At 39.2% G+C, this 22,278-nt stretch overlaps 1 protein-coding gene across 2 annotated transcripts in view; it reads left to right on the top strand.

Annotated features, from left to right (window-relative positions):
* UST (uronyl 2-sulfotransferase) overlaps positions 1–22,278 on the top strand; it is a 321,292-nt gene that overhangs the window by 162,830 nt on the left and 136,184 nt on the right. For both annotated transcript variants that reach the window (XM_032274507.1, XM_032274509.1), the window contains exon 3: positions 19,629–19,784. In XM_032274507.1, the coding sequence (XP_032130398.1) occupies positions 19,629–19,784 (156 nt within the window). The remainder of the gene's footprint in view (positions 1–19,628; positions 19,785–22,278) is intronic.

Genomic DNA, 22,278 nt, shown 5'->3' with positions numbered 1-22,278 from the left:
TTCCTTCCTTCCTTCTTTTCTTTTCTTTTCTTTTCTTTTCTTTTCTTTTCTTTCTTCTTTCGACAAAGACTCTCTCTGTCACCCAGGCTAGAGTGCAGTGGCATGATCTCAGCTCACTGCAACCTCCACCTCCTGGGTTCAAGCAGTTCTCATGCCTCAGCCTCCCAAGTAGCTGGGATTACAGGTATGCACCATGATGCCTGGCTAATTTTTGTATTTTGAGTAGAGATGAAATTTCACCATGTTGGCCAGGCTGGTCTCAAACTCATGGCCTCAAGTGATATACCCTCTTTGGCCTCCCAGAGTGCTGAGATTATAGATGTGAGCCACCATGCCCGGTCGAGATGGTCTTCCTATAATATCCATCTGCCTGCCCCCAACTCCCAGCCTTAAAAAAAATATGCTTATGCTTAAAATAGTGACATTGTATGGACATACCACATTTTAGTTATCTGTTTATCATTTCACAGGCATTTGGGTTGTGTCCACTTTTGGGCTATTGTGAATAATGCTTTTATGAATATTTCTATTCAAGACTTTGTGGACATATCTTGCATATATACCTAGGAGTTGAATTTCTGGGTCATATAGTAATTCTATGTTTAACTCTTTGAGGAGCTGCCAAACTGTTTTCCAAAGTGGCTGCATCATTTTACATTCTACCAGCAATGCAGGGGGCTTCCAGTGTCTTTGTATCCTTGCCAACATTTGTCATTGTTTCTCTTTTGGATTATAGTCAGCCAAGTGAGTATAAAGTGGTATCTCATTGTGATTACTCCATGTTTTTAAATCAGTGTTTAAAGGGTTGGCATGTTCTGTGTTTCAGAAATATAAGCAAAATGCTAGCGTCTCTTTCTAATTATTTTTAGTTATTTTTAGCTTTAAGGATCATAGACTTTGAATGAGTTAGGAAGAGACTCCTCTCTTCCCAGCTGACACAGCCTCTTAAGAGTGTGACTTGGTCAGTACATGGAACCTCTGTGCAAAGAAAAACACCTCCATTCCAACCTCAGGCTGGGTGCAGCTCCTCGCCCAGGATGAGGGATTGGCCAGTAGGCTGTGGTCAGAATTTTAGCCTCTCACCCCTCCTGCAATCCCTTTGTCCAGGGCAGGACTTACATATACAACTGTACTTGGCTTGTAGTTGGTCGCTTGGAAGCCAGAGGTTGGTGTACCAGAGGATGCAGGAGATTCCTGGGGTTAGGCCAGGGTTCCTGTTTCAGCTGGGCTGAAGGCTCTGACTTTGGACAGGGGATTTAATGCCCCTGGACCTCAGTTTCCCTATCAGTAAATAATATTGATAAAAATATTTCCTTCTGAGGAGTATAGCCCTCTTATGGTATTGTGATGATTCAGTGAAATGAACTTTATAAAGCAACTGGTCTAAGAGCTGACAATTCCAAGTGCTTACTAAAGAGTAGTTAATTGTATGTCTTACTTATCCTAAGGGACTTGGCACAGGTATTATTTTCTCTAGAAGGTGATCAGCAAACTATGGCACATAGGCTACATCAAACTAATATTTTACTTCCCACGAGCTAAGAATTGTTTCGACATTTTTTAAAGGGTTGTAGTAAAAGCAAAGAATATATGACATAAGTTTTCTGATTCTTTCTTTAGGCCCTTCTCCGACAGCCCCTCGTTCGCGTCCGGCGCACTCCCACTTCAGGATCAGCTGTCCCTACTCATTAGTCCCTTATCACTTTGTACTTATCTATGACAGCCCTTTCACAAAGAAATCCCTAGGAGACAATCAGCGCTTCTCCTGCATCCTCTGGCACACAGTAGGAGGTTAGCAGGTGTGAGTTCAGGGAATGAAAAGGGAGTTGGGAAGAAGAGGACACCGAAGACAGTTTTGCCAGCTGCACAGTTTTGCTTAAGTCCTAAGAGGAGAGGAGACTGCCACTTGGCTTTGGCTGTCCTCCTGTGCCTTGCATTTGAGCAGAGCAATGTCCTTGCCCTGATGGTATCCCCAGATACATTAGCATGGAGGGACACTCTGAATTTCCCCTAGGCCATCACACATGGGCTGGACTTGGCAGGAACACATTTCTTGGTAATTCACAACTCCCTTCTGGAGAAGAAACTTGGCCTGTGGGTAAAAGATCCGAATCCAGTAACTCTTGGGCCCCTCCTGGAAAGACAGAGCTTTCTCTCAGTCAGGCTGCATGAATTCAGGATTTGCATTCTCTTGGATGGGCCTAGGCTGAGAGAAGGTGGAATGAGTGTTTTTGGGATTCTAAATTTAAAAAGCAGGCGTGACTATGCCTGCTTGATTCTATTACTTTGGGGCATTTTCAAAGAATTTCTTGTCTCCACTTATTTTTCTAATATTCGTGTTTATATTGAATTCCTCATACAGAAGCTGATGCATTACATTTACCCCAGAGCTTTCACTGGTGTGTGATGGAATTAGCCATGCAAACACTGCTGACAGGATATGCCCTCCTGTTTTGGTTCCTTCTGTGCTAAACATGACTTTTACAATGAACTTGAGCTCTGTGTGTGTAAGCAAGAAAGAAGGAGACTGATTTGTGGCCTGACTGCTTGTCTCCATAAAAATGTCCGGAAGAGCCCACCAATTAAAGCACGTAAGACGAAAGCAGGACAGTGAATGTCTGAGGGCAGCAGAGGTTTAAGGTACTTCCAGCGATCTGAGTTGAGCAGTTTACAATTCTCAGGCAAAAGCAGGCACAGTCTTTTTCAACAGATAAGGAACAATTTTAAAAAGAAAGGGCTGAATGCACATGAAAGATTTGCAACTCACAATGACTTTTGAACTTTCTACCAAAAAAAAAAGGAAAAAAAACCTTTAAAGTTTATAGTAGTTGGTTTTCTCCAAAGGTTACCAATGTGTAGGTTGTTTGCAAACATATTGGCCAGTGGAGGAAAGTGGGGAGTAGTTCCAAGTCACGATTCTAAACATTTAATGTCAAAGCTTACTAAATATTACTTATCTCGAATCGTCAAAGGAATTGTTTATAAGTTCCTGAAAAATAAAATTTCATTTCCTCCTTTGGATGCAAGTGACCCTTTGTCACTCCCCATGATGATCTGAAGAACATAATTTGACCTTGAAAGCAACTCACACAACTTGGTCAAAAGTTGTTTATTGACCACGTAATTTCCAAGTGTAAGATGTGTGGAGTTTTTAATGCACTTACACTAAAATTACACAGGGGCTGAAGGATTCTTTAGCTGTACTTCTGAGGAGATTACTGTGGTTGTTATTGTTGTTTTAAGTAGACCACATACATTCACAGAAGGGAGCCTTTACCATGGCCCAGCAGATTACAAAAACTACAGTGAGTTACTTTGACAGCTTGTGAGTAGAGAGATATATTTATAACAAACATTTCTTTTCCAGCTACCTTTGGCTTCCAACCATAAATATTTTATAAACTACCCCCAAAAATGTTTAATGACAGGCTTTTAAAGTAACTGAAGAAAGAAAGCAGCACACTTTGTGAGCTCCTTTCCCCTGACATATTTTGATCATCGATGCAGAATTTTGGAGCTAATGGTGCTGTTGCTACAATGTCAGTGTACCACAGGATCAAAAGGAATGATTTGAGACCTAGAGCTCTTTTCACCATGAGTGCAGTTGATTTTCTCACAGGATGGTAATACCTGTGGCCATTTTAAATAATGAATAAAATTACCAAAAAATTAGAAAGAGAAAGGCCTGTATCAGAAATGCATTGGGTTAAAAGAAAACCTGACAGGAGTAACCCAAAATAAGTGGAGAGCCCTGTTTATTTCATGCATTAAACAGTCCAGGTCCAGTGTGGTGGCACTGTGATATCATTGGGGTCTACCCCTTCCCCTTCCCCTTCTCTTTCCCCTCCCCTCCCCGCTCCCCTCCCCTCCCCTTCCCTTTTTTTGAGATGGAGGTTTGCTCTTGTTGCCCAGGCTGGCACCGCAACCTCCGCCTCCTATGTTCAAGCGATTCTTCTGCCTCAGCCTCCCAAGTAACTGGGATTACAGGCATGCACCACCATGCCTGGCTAACTTTATTGTATTTTTAGTAGAGATGGAGTTTCCCCATGTTGGTCAGGCTGTTCCTGAACTCCTGACCTCATGATCTGCCCACCTTGGCCTCCCAAATTGCTGGGATAACAGGCGTGAGCCACTCCTTTCTTCTTTCTCTGTCCTCATTAGCTTGGAGATCTCGACTTATAGCATGGCTCTGATGCATGTTGCCTCATGGTCACAGGATTGCTTCTGCAACTCTGGGCATGGTGTCTGTGTCCCAGGAAGGACAAAAGAATGGAAAGTCAAGGCAGAGAACAGAATAGAAAAGAATAGAAAGTCAATGGATGCCAGAGGAATCTGTCTATCATTAAAAGATTGCCCAAGAGGCCAACTCAGCAGTGTCCATTTATAGCTCATTCATTTGTTGAATGAATGGACAGAACTTGATCACTCTATCACTCCCAACTTCAAGTGAGTCTAAGAAGGTGAACACTTTTATCTAGGCATATTGTTACCTAGAATGAAGTCATGGTTCCTTTAGAAAGAGGAAAAGTAGATTTTAGGTAAGCAACTAAAAGAATCTGCTATAAAAGGCTGTCATTTCAAAATACTCTATATAGTTGATAATAGATTTGAAAAAAAATGTTTTTTTCAGGCTGAGCGCAGTGGCTTACACCTGTAATCCTAGCATTTTGGGAGGCCAAGGCAGGCAGATCATGAGGTCAGAAGAACGAGACCATCCTGGCCAACATGGTAAAACCCCATCTCTACTAAAACACAAAAAATTAGATGGGCGTGGTGGTGGGCGCCTGTAGTCCCAGCTGTTTGGGAGGCTGAGGCAGGGGAATCACTTGAACCTGGGAGGTGGAGGTTGCAGTGAGCCGAGATCGTGCCACTGCACTCCAGCCTAGGGACAGAGCAAGACTCTGTCTCAAAAAAAAAAAAAAAATGTTTTTCCGTATTGAAGGTCAGGACTCTGTAGGGATGAAAGAAAGCAATTAGCAATACAGTAATAGGACATATTTACCTTCTGAATTTAAAATCTTCTCTGAAGACATTATTGCTGGAGCATGGTAAGATTTCATCCGTCCTTCAGTTGTGCTTACATCCCTGTTATGTACTGGACTAAGTACAGTTGCAAAGAGAGAGAACAAGACAGAGAGAGAGATAGGGAGAGAAAGGGTAGGGAAAGAAGAGGCGGAGGACCAGTGGGAGGGAGGGAAAATATCATAGTAATACTTTGAAGTCTTGGCCTTCTCATAGCCTGACAGGCTAGTGAGTTCATCACGTTAGCATAATTGGTGAAAAAGAATTAGATGAATCATCATACACTAATTGTTGTAGTTGAAAAAACTTTATTTTGGATTTTCTGGAAGCCAAGGAGAAATGGGGCCATAAGTGGTTATGTGGTTCTCATTTTCTGTGAGAAGAAGAAATTTTCATACAGTGTGGTGGATCAGAGAGCATGAGTTTTGGCTTGAGTACCAGCTCTCGAAGAGACCTTGAACAAGTTATTTAAACCCCCTAATTCCCACCCTTTTCTTCTTTAATATGGGATCACTAGTACTCATGGTTGAGAGGTCATTTTACAAATTAAGTGAGATATTGCATGAAAGTCACCAACCAGTTAAGAGCCCTGGGATGAGAAAAAAAAAAATGAGAAAGAAGACAACTTGCTCAGTGACATCCCCATTCCAAAACAGAACTGGATTGTGGGATGCTCTATTTTATGGTGTCCCTTCACAGCCACCAAGGATATGATGCCAAAATGTCACTCAGTCAAAGCAGCTCTCGATGGGGCCGAGAAGTTATGCTTCAATAGACAGCTTTTTGATGTTTTAACTTGGACCAAGACGGAAAGTTCAAAATGTACAGAGAAATGGATGGACTCTGTGTCCTCAAACAATCTTCTGTACTTACAATGTCCTTCAGCCAGCCTTTTGATAGACATAGCAGCTCTCCATGGTACAGTTCCTAGTGAAGGCCTGGAGGGGAGGTATTTGTGTCACTGGTGGAGGATGAGCTGCTGCACGATAATGACGAAGGTTGGACAGTGGCCTTGCCCACTGTCCACACACTCTGGCCCAAGTGAGTGCTCAACCCATCACTAGGATTTTTCTTTTTTCGTCCATTGCTCCAGGGCAGCTACAGTCTGAGATCAGCAATAGACTCTTAACACCTGGGGCTCTTGCCCTTATTTTAAACTCCTGTTTCCTTCATTTGTGTCTTTAATTAAACTCTGCTGATACGGATTTTCTTATTGCTTAGTCAGGTCCAACTCCTCAACCATTATAGGGGAAATCAGAAGTTTTACATCCATCCAATGAGTCTAGTTATAGAGACAATCATTGCTCTGCAAACTGTCATTCTCTTTTCCTCTTTCTATCAGATAGCAAACTCCCAAGAGATGGAAAACGTCTGTATCTATTTTATTTAAATATTTTTTGAATAATGATTGCTTTTATTTTGCACTGTTTGAGAGCCTGACTGTGATAACACTTCCCTATAGGAAATGGGATCCCTCATCCATCCTGGTGGAGATTTCTGAGAAATCTGCTTACCCAGGACCAAGTAACAAATGAAAGAAAAAACCAGCCGATAGATACTATGGAAAAGGATATTCCATGATCAGATCTATGCTGGTAGATTGGGTCTAGATTCCATGCCACATTTGTTCAAAATTAATTCATTTATAAAAAAAGGTGTACTTGTGAAAAGCCCCCAACATGTAGGCAGTTAAGACATAATTTCATCTGAGAGCAATTTAAATGTCTTATTGCCATCTCTAGCTAAAAATACCTTATGATTTCTGGATTCTTCTGTGGAGTTAATCTCCCAGCTCAAGTTCACCTTGTTGCTAATTCTCCATCTCATTTCAGTGTGTGGGAGGCAATGTCATTTTATGTAGAAAGGAATATATTTCATCTCACCTCTTCTCCAGCTATCAGCAAATCTATGCCTAAGGCAGGGAGCAGCTGTGGGGATACAGATAGAAGGCAGCCATGACCCTTGGCACATGTTGAGAATGTCCTTGGTGTTTGCCACTCTTACTCCCTTTCTGTAGATGAGGAATGGAGATTTTCATGAACAGGTGTTAGACGAATCTATAACAACAGGGCCTTTGAGTGGTGGGGTACAGCAGACCCTATTGGTTACTTACCCCAAATCCATTCTCCCACAGCTGCCTCCTCTTTAGCAGAAATCTGACTTGTTCAAGTTTTGCCCTAAAAGGAAGACAGCTCCATCCCCAGCTCACGAGTGTGTCCTGATTAATCTAAGCTTAGCATGGTTGTCTTATTTTCTCTGCTCGTGGCTAGTTGAGATGCGCACTGGTAGCTTAGACCAAACCAACAGATGTGAGAAATTTTCTCAGGGCCTTCTAGGTAGGATTTCCAAATCTTAAAGGAAGCACCCAGAAGTCTCTTCTTGCCCTGGATTTTGTAATTCTGCATGGGATGGCTGGAACTGCAGCAGCCGTCATGAAGCATAAGGAAAGCTAGTCTGAGGACAGTGCTGACATTCCAGGATGGCAGAGCAAGATAGAATGAAAATATGGAATGAGGCCTAAAACCTCCATACCTAAGGACTTTTGTTTTGTAAGAGAATATATTTTGCTATTTATTTATTTATAGGAGAATGTATTATCTTTATTGTTTGAGCTGCATTGGGTTTTTGGTTACCTGCAGACACAAGCATCCTCTTATTGATGTGTGGAGATGTAACATAAAGCAGAGAAGTTCCTCAGCCGAGTTTAACCCAGTTGTTCTTGAGCTCCAACTCCTCAATTGTCCTGCTATGTTGCTGTGCTCAGTATGTATGAGGGCAACACTAGGCCAGAGAGTTGACGAATTTTATATGGTGTGTTGCAACACACAGACACACATGCAATGTGAAAAAGGCCTGGAAGCCAATTCCACATAGCCAAATTAAACATGGGAGGGAGGCTAGAAAGTTTCTTTTTAATGCAAATCAACAAGAATTGGGTAGGTGTACTTTGCAAAGGGGAAATGGCTATCCCTTTGAGGCCATACAATTTCTAGAGCTACTAAGGCTCAGTTCAAATGCCATGTGCTCTGTGACCCCTTCCCTGAGTTCCCAAGGTCAAGTTAATCAACTCTTCTGTTCTCATTCCCCTGCATGTATATCTCTAGTGAGGTACCTACCACATGGTATTGGCACAAGCTATGTCATGTCAGTGTTTGATTCCCTTGTTAGACTGTGAGTTCTTACAGGGCAAGAGACTTGTTGTAACCTTTGCTGTATTCACTTATTCAACAGTTATTTATTGAGTGTCTACTATGTGCCAGTCATTGAGCTGAACACTGAAGATACAATAGTCAGGAAAAGCAGATGTGACCCCTGCAGTCATGGAATTTAAAGTCTAGTGAGACAGACAATCAAATAATTACAATAGTCAACCGGTTTCTTATGCCTAACCAAATGACCAGCACTCAGTAAGCGCTCAATAATTACTTGCTGAATTTAGTCACAGAATTTTCAATATTCCATGCCACCTTTTATCTTCCTGCAAGCTAGCCTAAGTTCATATAGTGGTGAAAAGGCTCCTAGGGGAAAGAGAAGTGAAGCCCCCACGGCAGGCTGTTTTCAAGCGTCTGTTTGCATTGCACTTACTAATGTGTTAATGGTCAAAGCATTAACCATTGGGCCATGTGGAAGGAGGTCACACGGTACAGAGAGAGGAAGAGGTGGGACTGGTCAGGGCCCATTACTATACCAATCTGCCTTATTTTAAATTATGGGTTATGTTATATAAGCCTGAAACTCAGCTAACAGGTTTAAACAATGATCTTGAGTCTAAGAATAAGTTTCTCACGAAAATTCACACTCAAGAAACTAACATTTGATTCAGACATTTCAAATGGAAAATAATGATGTGATTCACAGTGAACAGTATATCCAAGCTTTGGTCTTAAAAATCTTTGCACAGTGCTTTCATGAGAGAGAAGTACTGGCAGCCAAGCGTGGCTGTCTCCCCAGCTTTTATGCTATTTACAATAAGGGCAGTCTTTTCTTCTGAGGTTTGCAATGAGACTAACGGACTCTTTCCCCACTAACATCCAGGGAAAACCATTCTAAATCGAGTGGTTGGCCCATGCCAACAATATCTGCTATAAATTATGAAACCTGCAATCAATAACCAACACTTCTTCTCTATCTGTATAACAACAAATGAGTTTTCAGATTGGGCTCAGAGTATAAATTATTAACTAAAACAAAATAGGGCAAATGTAGAGAAATGAGACTTAGCTTTAGAGCAGACTCTTGAATCTTAGAAGTCTATATATACGAAAGTATCTCTGCATGTTTCATTTGGAGATTTGTGTGATTAAACAAAAATGTGTTACAGATCTGGATGGATAGTCAAACTAAGTGTGTGGGTCTGATGGAGAGATTATCTATCCAAGTGCATTTTTGTAATTCCGTACTCTGGTCCAAAAGTTAATGTAAAAAGCCAATTGAATTGATTAATACTAAAAATGGAACAACCGCAGACCCAGAACTAATTTGAGAACCCTGCTACTTTCATCCTCAGAGTTTTGTCTGATAAGGAACTTTTGGACCACTGAATAGATAGCATGTAAGAAAGTGTCAGAAATGGCTAGAAGTCAGATGTGACTCCAATAATATTACTCATAATGTCTTTGAACACAACAAAAGCAGACAGGGCATATACACATGCACAACAAATGTTCACAGGAAGATGAGGTTAAACAGGACTGCCACATCCACATGGATTTCCCCATTTAATTTTGATCATAAAAGCCTTAGAGAAGATGAAAGGGCTCTTAGAAGAATGGATAGAAGCGCCAAGCACAAGTGCAGAGGGGCTACCACGTATATGCAAAAGCAAGACAAGTCCTAGATGAACTCTTTGAAATACGCCTTCAGGATGGTTTAGCCTCGCAAACTTGCACTCTCCCATTGTGCTTTCATTTCATGTGTGTGTCATGTAGATTTCATTTCTCTTTCTGTCCAACATACAAATATTCCATGGATTCCTATGGACCGAATTGAGGTTTGAATTTTAGAAACTGTAACATTCTTGGCTGAGCGCAGTGGCTCATGCCTGTAATTCCAGCACTTTGGGAGGCTGAGGCAGGTGAATCACTTGAGGCCAGGAGTTTGAGACCAGCCTGACCAACATGATGAAATCATGTCTGTTATAAAAATAAGCTGGACGTGGTGATGTGTGCCTGTAATCTCAGCTGCTCAGAAGGCTGATGAATGAGAATCACTGGAGGATGGGAGGCAGAGGTAGCAGTGAGCCGAGATTGTGCCACTGCACTCCAGCCAGGGCAACAGAGCAAGACCTTGTCTAAAAAAAAAAAAAAAAGAAACATTCTGTGGCAATGAGATACCCAGTTTATGGGCTTTTCTTTTTTTGCCCATGATTTGTGCACTGACCAAAGAAGCTTAAAGCGTACTGCAGAATTAAAAGTGAATCCCTTTGTCCTCGTATGTATATTTTCTTCACATTTGTTAATTTGAAATTTGAAAATATTCATCTTTTGATCTATGGCATTGATAGGATTCACCAGTGTCACCTGAAATTTGAGTTCCCAATCAAACTGGAAGCCTTATATTTTTTTCCTGAAGCACTCTTCAAGGATCCAACTCTGGTAGCTTAACTATCACATCCGGAAAATGACTTCTGGCTCCTTGTGAAGATTGCTTCTTTGTGGGAAGATTCTGGTACAGTATGCAGGGTGTTGTGTTCCTGGGAATAATGTAGTGACGATGTCCATTATGGAGATAGCAGGACATTAGGTATACAGAATGGGATGGATATTTAGAAGCGCAGGATGCCACTCAGGTCACCCTGTGATTATCCATAAGCATTGCCGAGACCTCAGTTAACATTACGACACACGGACGGGAGGAGCCTTGGGAATCATTAGGTTCAGTACCCTTATTCTGTTCTTGAGGAAACTTTGGCTCAGAGAAGTTGTTCAGGATCATTTGCTCAAGTCACTCAGCTACTTAGAGTGATAACGCCAAGGGCAATGCCAGAGTTTCATGACTTTCAGTGCAGGAAATCTTCTACTTCAACAGACTTTTTCTCATGAAACATAGCACATCAGGAGTTTCAAAATATTATGATGTTAAGAAAAAATTGGTAGATTTTCTTATAGTTTTAAGAGATAACTGAAAGAGCATTCTTAATAAATACGACAGCATTGGTTCTACAACACTTACTGTAATAGGATTTTCATCCCAATAGTCTAGTCTATACTCTTTATTAATTATCCACTGTGTATGTAACAGGTAGATTCTTTTTATTAATTATCCACTATGCACATAACAGATAGTCCCAGATGGACTTGTAAATGATCAATGGCTACATTTATTTTTCTGTAGGTAGCAGTACACATGGAATTGTTTGAAGTGAGAGCAGGGGAAGAGAAGAAAGCCAAAGGTTCAGATTTGACATGGCTCTTGGAGAAGATGGGAATAATGAATAATGAGGAGGACGCAGGATGTCATTGAGAGTTGTGGATAGAAAGAGCCTTCTGATCAGGAGGATTGCAGTGAGGGGAAATAGAATTCTTAGATGGGTTCTGTGTATTTCCTCCTCTAGAATGGAGGAGTGGAGACTGGGAGCAGGAGAGATGATAGCAATTAGAAAACAGATGTGTGTGGCAGAAGAGCTCAGATGGTTTGATGGGCAAAGGCCAGAGAGAATCACTGCCGAGTTCTGGGAGGCTCTGGCAATGATCTCAAAACGGGAAGCTTGGAATGATTAAAACTGTGGAAAGGAAGAGAAAGATAAAAGGAAGATAAAGGTAAATTTATTATGTGACAAGCCCAAACAAGAATAGGACAGCCAAGGTTTCCAGAATAATACTGAGAATGCCCATGGAGCTGGAACCCATGTTATCAGCACAAATTACTGGAACTTTGTTGTTGTTTTTTTTTTTTTTTTTTTTCTTTTTTTTTTTTTTTTTTTTTTTTGAGATGGAGTCTCACTCTGTCGCCCAGGCTGGAGTGCAGTGGCATGATCTAGGCTCACTGCAACCTCTGCCTCCCAGGTTCAAGCTATCCTCCTGCTTCAACCTTCCAAGCTGGGATTACATGCGCTTGCCATCGTGCCCAGCTAATTTTTTTTTTTTTTTTTTTTGTATTTTTGGTAGAGATGTGGTTTCACCATCTTGGCCAGACTGGTCTTGAACTCCTGACCTCATGATCCACCCACCTCAGCCTCCTAAAGTGCTAGGATTACAGGCGTGAGCTACCACACCTAGCCCTTCTGTTTCTTTAATGAATATATTCCACAAGGAAACATGGTAAAATCTAGTTTTAACTTTTAAGGCATTTTCCAGGTTATATCCTGGTAGCAATATAGATTGAAATTAATAATAGCTTCAGAAGAAAATATCGTTTATTGGGTTATAACCTAACTTTCCCCTTTTTATAGGTGAGGAAATGGAGGCTCAAGGATGTGAAGTGAGTGGCTCTTAGCACCACGGTCTCCTAGGAATTTAACAGGGAGATTAGCTGAGTGGATTTAAGCTGCCCCATATGAGGACAATTCTGTTCCTCATATGGACAGTGAAGAACAGAATTATCTCTGAATTCAGGCCTTGCAGAGCCCTGACTGTGACTCTTTTGAGTGTTAGTGTGATTAACCATGAAATGGAGGTGCTGAAAAGTCATCAAGTGCAGTTTTATTCATCAAGCAAAGTCAGTTCACGTGCAGTATCATATTCGTGTTAAGGGTCTAACACTTCAACAGCATTTAGTATAAATTTCCATTAATCTATGCATTCAGTTAACCAGCACACCTGTTCTCTAACCAGTCGGGGAGAGTGTGAGCATACTTTGAGGTTAATTATGACTGGTAAATGTGAGTGGAGCCCATCAACACACAGTAAGACCCCAGGAAGACCCCACAGTGCCCTTCACCTCAACTCCCCGCCATGATCCCACGGGCAACCTTCGCCCCAGCCTTAATCCCTCAGAAGGCTTCAAGGACCCACTCAGCCACTTAATACAGAAAGCTGAGAGTCCTCTGTGACAGCACTTTCTCAAAGCTAGTGGAGGTGGCAGAGGGCCCTGGCGAGCTTTTTAGAGAGAGACTCCTGACTCTCATCCTAGACTTTCTGATTCAGCTAGTCTTAAAGTGGGGCCCAGAAATCTGCATTTTTTAAGATTCCACGAGGAATTTGAATATGCAGTTATTTGGGAACCATACCTTGTACTATATTAAGGATCATTTTGTAAAGACTTAAAGGCAGCACTGATGTTAATTCTTCCAACATTACCAATCCCCAGAAGGGCCCTACAGACTCTGGGTCTCATAGACTATGAAAGTCGTGATCCAGACCACATTTGCTTTTTACCTAGAAAGCCTTCCTTCTCTTCTCCCCATTTCAAACCAGGGCTGAGCTATTGAACTTGTGGATGTCATCTGGTGGTGGTTACTGTCCTGCTCAGGACTTGGAAAGATTTCTGTTTATTTGGCATGCCCCACACAAGCCTGTCAGGCTCTTGGGAACTTACAAGGCAGGCAGCATAAAAATATATAATTCATAGAATGAAATATTTTGGAGGCCCCTTCACTTTTACAAATTGGCCATAAAATAGAAATCACAGACATAACATTCATATAACCGCAGTTGCCAAAAATGAATCACTTGGGGGAGGGAGAGGGTGCTTGAGAAGTTTCATGTCTACTTCTTTATAGGGCATCTAAAGAAAGAGTGAGCATTCAAACTCTGTGTGCAAATGGTAATAGGAACTTTAAAATAGAGGATTGAGTTCTCTGCCTGACAATTGCAAATATTGGTTAAGGAGAACAAGGATTTTGAGACTGATTCGAAGAAGGCTTTAAAAGTCTTTTCACAGTGATTGAGTTTATCCTTTGAGGGCGTTTGCTTGTCTTGATAGACATTCCAAATATATTTAGGATTCTGTATACATTTTACTATAACTTACTGCTTCCTGTTTGTTTTTTTTCCCCCCAGTGGATGCAGTTGACAATATTTGAGCCAGCTGTCCACTTTGACTGCTTGTGATGTATCAGGGGAAGGAAGGGAGGGAGGGAAAGTACACATCCTGCCACCTTCTTCTCCCATTAGCTGCTTTGACACTCTGGGCTTCCATTAGTTTTCTAGAAAGAGTCCTTAGGAGGGAGAGAGAGGCTAATCTTCTCCTGTCAGTTCCACTTAAGCCTTCTGGGGACTTGAGTCACGGCTGAGTAATGGCTGGTGGTACTGGTTGTGATCGCTGACTTGAAAATAGTGTATTTAATGAGGTTGGATACATGTAAGACATGAAAAAGGAAATGGTATCTCTGTCACGGAAGTCAAACTAAAAATTCTCTTCACTATTTGATTTGTATCTTAAAAAAAATGTCATCTTAGGAGTCAGGAGAGCCAAGAGCTGGGCTTCTGTGATTGTGTCACTAGCTTGGTGACCTTGAAGATGCCAAATGCTATTTCTGGGCCCCAGTTTACTCATGTAAAATAATTATCATATCTGCATAGTGTGTAGGAAAACTTTATCCAAATCAAACACAGATTGGGCTGGAGATGGGGGGTCATAGAAGGTGATAGTTGTGGGGGGTAATATTGAATGGATGGATTATTCTAAATTGCTTTCGGACCTCAAACTCCATTATACTAGGAATCTGTGACTACAAGGAATATGGGGGGCACACAAAGGAGTTACTTGGATGCTACTAATGATAATTAAGCCATTTGATAATTTATGCTCTTAGAGAAATGCACAGCCAGAGTAAAAGACAGTTATGCTGTTTGATTCTGTATTGTTAATCAAGGATGAAAAGGTTTACACGGCACAGAACCTAGGACAGGGTCAGCCTTCCTTCCTTAAAAATCAGTCCTTTTTTTTTTTTCTGTCATCTTTCCAGAAAGTACATTTCAAATAAAAGGTGATGACCATTTTTAAAGCAGAACTTCAGAAACAAATCTATTTTATTTTATTTCTTTATTTTATTTTATTTATTTATATTTTTATTTTTTTGAGATGAAGTCTCACTCTGCTGCCCAGGCTGGAGTGCAATGGCACAATCTCAGCTCACAACAACCTCCACATCCTGAGTTCAAGCGATTCTCCTGTCTCAGCCTCCTGAGTAGCTGGGACTACAGGCGCACACCACGCTTCTTGTTGTTCATTTTAACACTGTATCCAAAATGAACACATTGATTTAGCTGCTTAATTCAACAAGATTCAGTGCATTATATAGGTTCTTTTAGAAAATGATTAAAAACCCCACCCTAAATTTGAGACAGGTTTATGATTGTGGTAGAGCATAAGGTGTCTTTAAAACACAAAAGGCTGATTCCAGAAATTTTAGGGAAAACACATTTCCTGCCTTCAGGTTCATATCATGTAGGCATGTGTTGGTGTTTAGAGAAATGACAGAAATACAGTCCCAGTGAGGATGTTAAGCCCTCCTTTATCTTAAATTATTATCATAGATCCCGCTACAGGAATGATACAAGATTTTTTGTTCTTATATTAGTGTTCTTTTTAAATAACAAAATTTTAAGCCGTTAGTTTGTTTTAAAAAATGAATTAATCAATAGCCTAAAGGTAAGTAACATTGCTGGTTATTAGTGAAAAGAATAAGATCGATACTAAGCCTGCTACTGTGTTGATTACCCAAACAATTCAGGAGAAATTAAGTGATTTCACCTAAGTTTTCTAGGTAAGTGCCTCAGTTACTCACTTAAATTGTCCAAGATGTACCTGTACTTTTGTAATAAAGTGCTTACTTATGTGGTAACTCACATCTTCTAGATCATTAATTCAGATGTAACAAATTCTTCCTTGCTGTTCAGTAATGTGCTATAAGGCAGGAAAAAGATGCATCTATCCCAATTGTTGAACAGTTTGTTTCTATGGAGGAATTAAACTCTGAGTTTATGTTGGCAGCTCTATCATACCCATAATTCATACCCCAGCCTGGTTGTAATGGAAAGTCCATCTTATAAATGCTATTTGTATCATTAAACTAAACATGAAGCCTAATTCAGCCTTCCTGTTCATAATCTTATGGCCAAGAATGTAATTTATTTTTCTGAATATCTGGACTTATGCAATAGTTGCCAACAAACAGAATTTTGAAGTACTTGCTGATGAAACTATAAGTAAAAATGACCAATTAAAATGACCATCTTTTTATTTTCCCTGATGACTTTGAATAGCATTTGGTCAAATAAAGCAGCTGTATTTGAAGACTCTTTTGGTTTCACATTTTAGTGGGAATCATTGTATTAATTAATGTTAAGCAGTGCATTAAATTCCTTAGAGCAGTCAGGACTCATTCAGTGTCTGTTAAGTCTCTTTATGTACAAAGCACATTCTAGGCACTGTGGGGACACATAGTAGGCTGGCCCTCAAGAAACAAGGTCTTACCTGTAAGAAAAAAATACATAATGGAAAAACTGCACCAAAATGGCATGTGACTGGTTAAGTGAATGATATCGATACTGTATTTTATTCCAGTGACAACTAGCCTTTAAGCTTCAAATTTATTTAATGCTACTCTGCATAAAAATATGTCAGGAAAATTAAATTAACCTTTAATTGCAAAGGCAAAAATTCAGCTGGCCTACTGTAGGCAAATTTGCAGTATATTTATAATTTTATACTGTACTTTATTATTTAGTTTTGAGCTTTTCAAAATGACCTTTTGTTATGAGTATGTGCTGAATGAAGGAATCTTTTGATTATTGTCAGTTCTTAATCAATGCTGAACATTCAAAATGGAAATAATATTTTAATTGCGGATGTAAATTATTAATCATAGATGCTTTTCATAATAGCTATGAAAAGTATATAATAAAGTAGATAATAGTATGAATAGTAGATAATAGTATATCAAAATAGATCAAAAGTAGTATATCAAGATAGAGAAAAAGTAAATAATATTATATAAAAATCATTATCCACTAGGCAATTAGAAAGGAAAAAGAAAGGAAAGGCATTCATATTGGAAAGGAAGAAGTAAAATTTCTCGCTTGTAGATGACATGATCTTATTTATAGAAAATCCTAAAGAACCCACACACAAAAAAACAATTTGAGTTAATAAATGAGTTCAGCAAGATTGTGGAATGTAAGATCAATGTAGAAAAATCAATTGTATTTTTACCAGCGAATAATCAGTCCAAAATGAAACTAAGAGGAGAATTCCATTTATAATGACATCAAAAAAATAAACTTAGCAACAGGAGTATAAGGCTTGAACAATGAAAACAATGAAATATCAAAGAAATGAATTAAAGGAGAACTACGTAGGAAGGCATCCCATGTTCATGGATTGGAAGACAATATTGTTAAGGTGGTTGTAGTCATCAAATTCATCTACAGGTTCAATGCAGTCCTTATCAAAATCTTAAATACATTTTTGGGCAGATATTAGCAAGCTGACCCTAAAGTTCACATGAAAATGCAAAGGACCCAGAGTTGACAAAAACAATCTTGAAAAAGAAGAACAACGTTATATGGACTTACCCTTCCCAATTTCAAAACTTATAACAAAGCTATAATAAGACTGTGTGGTGTTGACATAAGGATAAACATATATATTAAGGAATAGAATTGAGAATCCAGAAATAATAATGACCCCAAATACACTTACGGTTAGTGAATTTTTGACAAGGGTACTAAGCGGCTAAGTGGGGAAAGAATAGAAAGAGTAATCTTTTCAATAAATGGTGCTGTGACAGTTGGATATTTGCATGCAAAAGAATGAAGTTAGACCACTAACTCACACCACACACAAAAGTAACTTAAAATTGATCAAAGACCTAAATGTTAGAACTAAAACTATAAAAGTCCCAGGAGAAAACATAAATGTATATCTTTATGCTCTTAGATTAAGCAATAGTTTTTTAAATATGACACCAAAACCAAAAACAACCAAAGAAAAATTGGATACATTGGACTTAGTCAAAATGAAAATCTTTTGTGCTTCAAGGGACACCATTCAGAAAATGAAAAGAAAACTTACAGGATGGGAGAAAACTTGCAGATTATGTATTTGCAAATCCAGAATATATATACAGAACTCTTAAAATACAATAATAAAAAGACAATTTTTAAATGGATAATGGATTTTTCATTTCTCCAAAGAAAATATACCAATGGCTAATAAGTGCATGAAAAAATGCTCAACATCATTAGTCATAGGGAAATGCAAATCAAAATCACAATGAGATACCACTTCACACCCACAAGGATAGGTATAATAAACAACCAAAAAGACAGTAACAGGTCAGGCATGATGGCTCATGCCTATAATTCCAGCACTTTGGGAGGCTGAGGCCAGCAGATTGCTTGAGCTCGGGAGTTTGAGACCAGCTTGGGCAACATGATAAAACCCTGTCTCTACCAAAAAAATTTACAAAAATTAGCCAGTCGTGGTGGTGTGGACCTGTAGTCCCAGCTACTTGGGAAGCTGAAATGGGAGGATTGCATGAGCTGGGGAGACAGAGGTTGCAGTGAGCCCAGGATCATGCCACTGCACTCCAGCCTGGGCAGAAGAGCAAGACCCTGTCCAAAAAGAAAAAATACATATATATCAGTAACAAGTGTTGGCAAGAATATGCGGAAATTGGAACTCTCATATGTTATTGGTAGAAATATAAAATAGTACAGCTGTATTGAAAATGGTTTAGCAGTTCTTAAAAAAATTAAATGTATGGTTACCATATGATCCAGCAATTCCACTCCTAGGTATATACCCAAGAGAATCAAAAACATGTCCACACAAAAATTCATACACAAATATGTATAACAGCATTATTTAGAGTGACCAAAAAAATGGAAATAATCCACTTGTTCATCAACTGACAAGTGTGTAAACAAAATATGGTATATCTATACAATGTGCTATTCATATTATTAAGCTATATAAAGGAGTGAAGTATTGTCTCACACTACAACGTGGGGGAGCCTGGAAAGACATTATTTTGAGTAAAAGAAGCCAGATACCAAAGACCACATAATGTGTGATTCCATTTATAGGAAATGTCCAGATCCTATAGGCAAAACCACAGAGACAGAAAGTAGATCACTTGGTTTCCAGGGTCCAGGGGCGATAGTGGAAATGGAAGGTGACTGCAAATGGGTATAGGGTTTCTTTTGGGGTGAATGAAATCATGTTCTAGAATTAGATAGTTGTGATGGTTGCAAACTCTGTGAATATACTAAAAGCTATTGAAGTATGCATTTACAAAAAGTACATTTTATAGTATGTGAATTATATCTCAGTTTTGAAAATTACCATGTATTTTCTTGATCGCTCTATAGATTAAGTTGTTCTCATAAAGCATAAACTTGCAAAAAATATTGTCATTTAGGAACATATTTATGTATTTTGTTTTTAAAGAGAAACAAAACAAGTTTAATAATCAAGCTTAGAGACTGCATGAAATTTACCAGTGCAGAGAAATAAGGCCAACATTTCTGTCATTATACCATAAAGATAAATTCACCATCACTTCTGATGAACTGATATACCTACTTTTTATTAACCTGATTGCAGACCCTTTTCACTGAGATTTATTATATCAAACACTTACTGTTCTGAAATTGAGGGAAGAATTATAAGTATTTCCATACATACATTTCATGCTTGTTCTCTTGGTTTTTTCCCAGGTACTACCTTTCCCAAGCCAGGTGGTATACAACAGAGTAGGCAAGTGTGGGAGCCGTACCGTGGTCTTGCTTCTGAGAATCTTGTCGGAGAAGCACGGATTTAATTTGGTCACATCAGACATTCACAACAAAACCAGGCTTACTAAAAATGAACAAGTAAGTTGACATTGCCCATTGTTAAACTGTATTTTGCTTCAGCTCATTTGTGTAACTAGTGGGTGCCCTGCAGGTCATCCTTCAGATTCCTGATGAATGAATACCAGAGTTTCAATTTCATGCTGTGTTTTTGCTAGAATGTGGAAGGAAGTTTAAGTTAAGAGTTCCACAAGAACTCTGCAAACCAGGGAATTTCCATGGAGGGATACTTCCTTTAGGACTGATGAAGGACTTTGTCACCTGCCATTGTCTAATTAGCTAAGGTCAGCAATATATACAACTCAGAGTCACACCACCAAGCTGTAAATAATGCTGACATCCTCACTGCCAAAATCAGAAGATTTTACTTTAATATTATGTCCTCTGCATTTTCCCACCAGTGTCCAGGATCTTTAGGGTTGTATTGGTTCCTGCTATGGGGAACTCAGAGGATCTTAGGCTTTCAGAGAAGCATTTGGAATGTTCAGTGGAAGGAAAAGAATCACCCCACTTCACAGGAACACTTTTGCCCTAATATAGCTGAGCTGTACAAGTGGACATGCTAGTGGTAGGATGGGAGTGCTGTCCTCTTCCAAGAAACTATAAAGGTTTACTTTGCAAACCTGTGCAGAGGTAGGGGCAATAGTCTCTGTGGGGGGGCTTTGTTAATGTAGAAAAGTCAGGTGGAGTGGTCTCATGGTCATTTTACAGAGATGAGTTTGTCATCCTGGTCTCAGAAACTTGCTTCTGTCCCCTTACATACATAGGATGAACAGCCACCAAATGAGTGGTAACTGTGTGTGGGGAAGAAACAAAGAACGTGGCTCACCCCCAGGTTGAGATCATCATTATAAAAATTTCCACCCATGTCCATTTTCTTTGGACGTAATCTCCAGCTTTGAGACATTCAGAACCTCAAAAATGGAGGGAATCTCCTTCTTAATTTACCAATTCTGTATTTCCATTTTATCTTGGGGGAAAGTGGAACTGTTTTAAGACAGCAGTAACATAGCCAACCACACTTGTTCTAAAGCCACTGTTTTGTGTCTTTCATAATACAGAGATCAAATTGTCCACTCCTTTGCAAATTTCCCTTAAAGAATCACTCAGTATTGAGTTTAAATAGTCATTACCAGCACCAATAGTAAAAGAGTCATTATGAATCAGCAGAAAATATTTTAAGATTATACCTTGTAGGTTCTGTAGTAGGGTCTCGGTTGAAAAGAATGATCTTTGGTGGCATTTAAGGATATTGAATTTTATGTATATCATTGTTTAATAGGGGCAGGTTCTCTTTGATTACCTAACTTGATTGAAGAGCTAATATAATTAGGCTAGTGATACCTTTTTAACTGCCTGAAAGAAATTATAAATAAATGCATTATTGCAGTTTTATTATAATTATTAAATTTGGCTTTCTTTTGACGCTAACTCTTAGCAGCCTGCTTATTGAATTATACTTAAATATAATCATGCTCAGTTCCCAGATGTCTCTTAAAACACAGGTGCTAGATTTTAGTTCCCAATGCAGGAGAGAGTGTAAACTACCAGCAGAGAGCAGGACGAACGTTAACTCAAGGATTAGACATTGGGATGTTCAGGACGCTTAGAAGAAAGAACACAAAGTATAGTATTTAAATACAGCATGGGATTTTATATAGATTAACCCTCTTTGTTTCCTCTGAGGAACAAACATGAAAATGTAAAATACAATTGTAACTATGAATGGAAGAATTTAGAATAAAAATTAACAGTAATTTCCTAACCATGCATAGATTGTTAGATCCAGAAAGGGTTAAAGACAAAGTCATCCTTCTCTTCTAAAATATAGGCTAGCTGTCATCTGTTTGGAATGGTTGGCTTGTCTGGAAGCCAGAGAATAAACTAGACAATCTTTTAAGGTTCTTTCCAGCCCTGTGATTCTGTGACATATTTGTACAACTTCTAGCATAATCTGTGTATTGTGCCGTTGAAACATTTCTGATTCCTGTGGTCAGTGTGACCTTGAATGTATTTCATTACTTCCTTATTCCAGATTTCTATTAAATCATAAGGCAGTTTAAAAAGCCCCTGGCAAAGGTAAAGATAAGGTAGAAAAAACAAATATATAATTTGATGTAGAAACAAACTAATAACAGTGACCACTGCCTCTCTGCAGCCAGTTCATCTGGCTCTGGCCTGCAGAGAGAGTAGCCTGGAAATAAAATGACAAGAAAGCCAGTTTGAAGTTCAACAACATTGAGAGAAACACTTTCGCTTTTTTGTTTTGGTCCATGTATTGCTTTTATTAAAGTTTCAATGTGCATAAAGCAGAAAAAATATGATTTTAATATAATACATTCAAGAAATAATTTGTGGCATGAAGAGCTCCTTTTTTGGTAATTTATTAGAGGAATGAAGGGGAAATGGTATAGAAGACAAGTGGAAATTTTAGTCAGTTGTTCTCACCCATAAACAGTGGAATTCTGAAAAATTGTTCCCATAGAATCATTGTCCTCTAGAGTTAATAACAGTT

This window comes from Sapajus apella, unplaced genomic scaffold, assembly GCF_009761245.1.
Source record: "Sapajus apella isolate SASKATOON/1434 unplaced genomic scaffold, GSC_monkey_1.0 scaffold6, whole genome shotgun sequence".
Taxonomy (NCBI): Eukaryota; Metazoa; Chordata; class Mammalia; order Primates; family Cebidae; genus Sapajus; species Sapajus apella.
The sequence above is the reverse complement of the archived record's forward strand: the minus strand, read 5'-3'. Positions and strand labels throughout refer to the sequence as shown.